At 54.5% G+C, this 3,264-nt stretch overlaps 1 protein-coding gene across 1 annotated transcript; it reads right to left on the reverse strand.

Moving 5' to 3' along the window:
- Positions 1–418: 418 nt before the first annotated feature.
- Positions 419–1,580, reverse strand: LOC127329852 (protein SRC2-like). The gene has a single exon (XM_051356272.2). The coding sequence runs from the start codon at positions 1,471–1,473 to the stop codon at positions 508–510; it is 966 nt and encodes a 321-aa protein (XP_051212232.1). The 5' UTR covers positions 1,474–1,580; the 3' UTR covers positions 419–507.
- Between the last annotated feature and the right edge of the window lie 1,684 nt (positions 1,581–3,264).

Raw genomic sequence — 3,264 nt, forward strand, 5'->3', positions numbered from 1 at the left:
GACGGGGCGACCACCGAGACGCGAGCAACATCCACCATCTCCTCACGCACACACAAACCGAGGGGGCGACCTTCAACATCGGCGAGCATCCTCCTCTATATGGCCGCCCCCACCGTCACGTCTGGAGGCTGCCACCGCCGATGTTGAGGCTCTGCGCATAAGAGGTGAAGCAGCAAGGTCCTAGCCGCCACCATCCTTGGCAGATGCACGTCAGTTTTCTGGCGGGTGCCTCTGGCAGCGGCGAGAGAGAGATGGGGGGTTGTGGAGGAACTCGGCGCCTAGGAGTTCGTCGCCTCCCGAGTCACCCGAGCTGGGCGGTGCTCGTGGTTTCTACCTTCGACATGATGTTGGTCACCCAGTGATACAAACACATAGCTCCATCTGATCACGGCGACACGAATACACACTAACTCTCAGGTTAATCAAACCAACTTTATTTATTCAGCTTAATTAGAACTGATTACCCCTGCATGAAATCCAGCACGGAGGTGAAAATATTACTACAGCCTAGTACACGCCCCTTCTCCATTCGCGGGCCATGGCTGCCCTGTACCCGGCACTATACGCCGCGCCGTCCGACATTGTGTCGCCGACTATCATCCCGCCGCTGGTGTCCCCTTCCAGCCCGGCGCTGAGCTCGGTGCCAAAGTCCGGGTTGCCGTTATTCTTTCCGGTCGTCGACGGCGAGGCGGCTGCGTACCCGGCCGTTTTTTGAGGTGTCGCGTGCCCGGAAGTTTTTATCGGCGGCAGCGGCGGCGGCATCGATAGATGCCCATAAGCTTTTGGGAGCGGCGGCGGTAGGGCCATGTGTCCGGGATCCTGTGGAGACGGCTGGAAGGCCATATACCCACCGGAAGATTGCGGAGACGCTGGAGCCGTTGACATGTGCCCTGGGGCTCGTGGAGTTGGCGGCGGCGGCATCAGCGCCGGGACTAGCATGTAATCGTACGGCTGATGACCGTAGGGCCGCGCCGCCGGGTACGCAACGAAGGGCTCGTCGGAGGAAGCTCTCGTCGCCCACCGGTGCGGCGCCTGCGCCTGCGGCACGAAGACGGCACTGAGGCGGTACGACAGGTACAGCACGCCGCGGGTCTCGGCCCGGTGCAGCTTGCGGATCTGGTAGGCTGCAAACTGCGGCGGGCGCGGACCGCGGTCGTAGCCGATGCCGGCGAATATCTCCTCGAGCGGGACGATGACCTCACCGACGTCGCGGTCCCTTCGGGATCGCTCGGTACGGAGGACGACGTGGAGGCAGCCGCTTCCGCCGCCCCCGGCGGTGGGCGGGACGGCGAAGCGGAGCGTGGTGTTCCAGGTGGGGTTGCGGCCGCCGTAGGGGTCCGGCGGGGTGCACTGGCGCGTGATCGGGTCGCCGGAGATGGTTGCCACCGCGTAGACCTCCATGCGCGTCATGAAGTTCACGTTCTTCAGGTCCTTGGCCGACTGTAGGGTCACCTCCAGCACTCTGTACGCCATTGTTAGACGAAGCTAACAACAGCTTAATTAGTTAACTCCTTAAGTAAGCTAGTGAGTACCCACTAGCTTGCTTCAGCTAACAATGGCTCAGCAGCTTCTGGCTACAAGCTGAGTGGGAGGTATGCAGCATATGGAGTATATGTATAGGAGGTGGTGTGAGGTTAGCTTCTTCTTGCGATATTAAGGTTTCTTTCGCAAAAAAATTAATATATATATTAAAGTTCCTTTATGGGCCCAAATTTAGTAATATTTCCGTTGGGCGGGACTCGAGAGCTAGTGAAATTCTGGGATGAACTTGAGCCATTTTTGGGAGAACCACCTTTTTATTTTGGGTCGTGCTAGGCGTCGGTCGCCCGATTTTTGAGTGTCAAATCGGTCGTGGGTCCCACACTGCTGCTCTGCTGTGCTGCATGCTACGGTCCCCTGCATCGAGCCTGTTGCACCGTGACTTCGCGTCCCACGCCGCATGTGAAGGAACCTATCGATTCCTGGCCCTAGTGGAGCTCGCTAGACCAGCTAGCTGTTGGCCCATATCGTGATTTTTGTCCTAATTATGGCATTTGTTGTTAAAGTGAGTTACTAATGTAGTATTACAACAAAAAGAGGTCACAAAAAATGTTTTAGCACAACTTTTTGCAGGACACTGATTTACCATAAAAATCAACAATGATGTCAACAATAATCACAACGGAATACAACAAAACTAGTTTGTATCAATTATAAAGTTGTTAAACAACAATATTTTGGGTACAAATTCATTCACAACAAAAATCACTACTATTACAACAAATAATTATCAGCAAATTTACAAAAATAAGTATTTACAAAAAATCAGTTAAGTGTTTTCAACAATAATTATCAAAAACATCAAAGATTTTTGGGTATTTACAACAAATTAGTAACAACAAATCAGCACCATACTTTACAACAATATTTAGTAACAGAAAACAATAAATAATTTCGGTGTTTACAACAAATAGCCAACAATAGCTTTCACAAAAAATTCCCATGGTAAAATATATTTACAACAAATCATCAAATAAATTTACAACAATAATTAACAACAAAAACAACAAAAAAAAATACGGTATCTGTGCCTCACCATAAGATTCCCCATCTCCTCGCCGGTAGGGGCAAGGGCCGCTCGCCGGGGGAGAAGCAAGGCTGGCATCTCCGCTGGGTGGCGCGATCAAGGGGGGACAGGGCGGCGCGCTCGCCGGTGGAGGAGCATGGGCTCGTCGATGGAGGAGCAAGGAGGCTCGCTTGCCGGTGGAGAATATTGGACGATGCGCACGCCGGGGCTGGAGCTGGGCGACGCGTTCGCCGGTGGAGGAGCAGGGGCTCGCCGAGGGAGGAGCGGGGCGGCGCGCTCGCCGGTGGAGGAGCATGGGCTCGCCGAGGTAGGAGCGGGGCGGCTCGCTCGCCGGTGCTGGAGCTGGGGCGACGCGTTCGCCGGTGAGCAGGGGCTCAGCGAGGGTGGAGCTGGAGCGGCGCTATCGCCGGTGGAGGAGCAGGTGCTCGCTGGCGGAGGGACAGCGTGCAGGATTTGGATCGGGGGAAAGCGCCATGAGTGGGAGTTGGAGAGAACGATGGGGAAAAGTCGTGTCCAACGTTAGGATAAGGACGGTGGGACCCAGCCACGTGCGGGAGATCGGAACGACCGATTCTCTGTGCGTTATCGGTGGGCTGATGAGAAGCGTTTTCCTTTTATTTTTGATGGGAGAACCACCTCTTTGTCGGGTGACAGAGGTGTAGATGAACGAAAACCCACATGGGTACACCTTTTAAGTC

Source organism: Lolium perenne, chromosome 2, assembly GCF_019359855.2.
Source record: "Lolium perenne isolate Kyuss_39 chromosome 2, Kyuss_2.0, whole genome shotgun sequence".
NCBI classification, from domain to species: domain Eukaryota; kingdom Viridiplantae; phylum Streptophyta; class Magnoliopsida; order Poales; family Poaceae; genus Lolium; species Lolium perenne.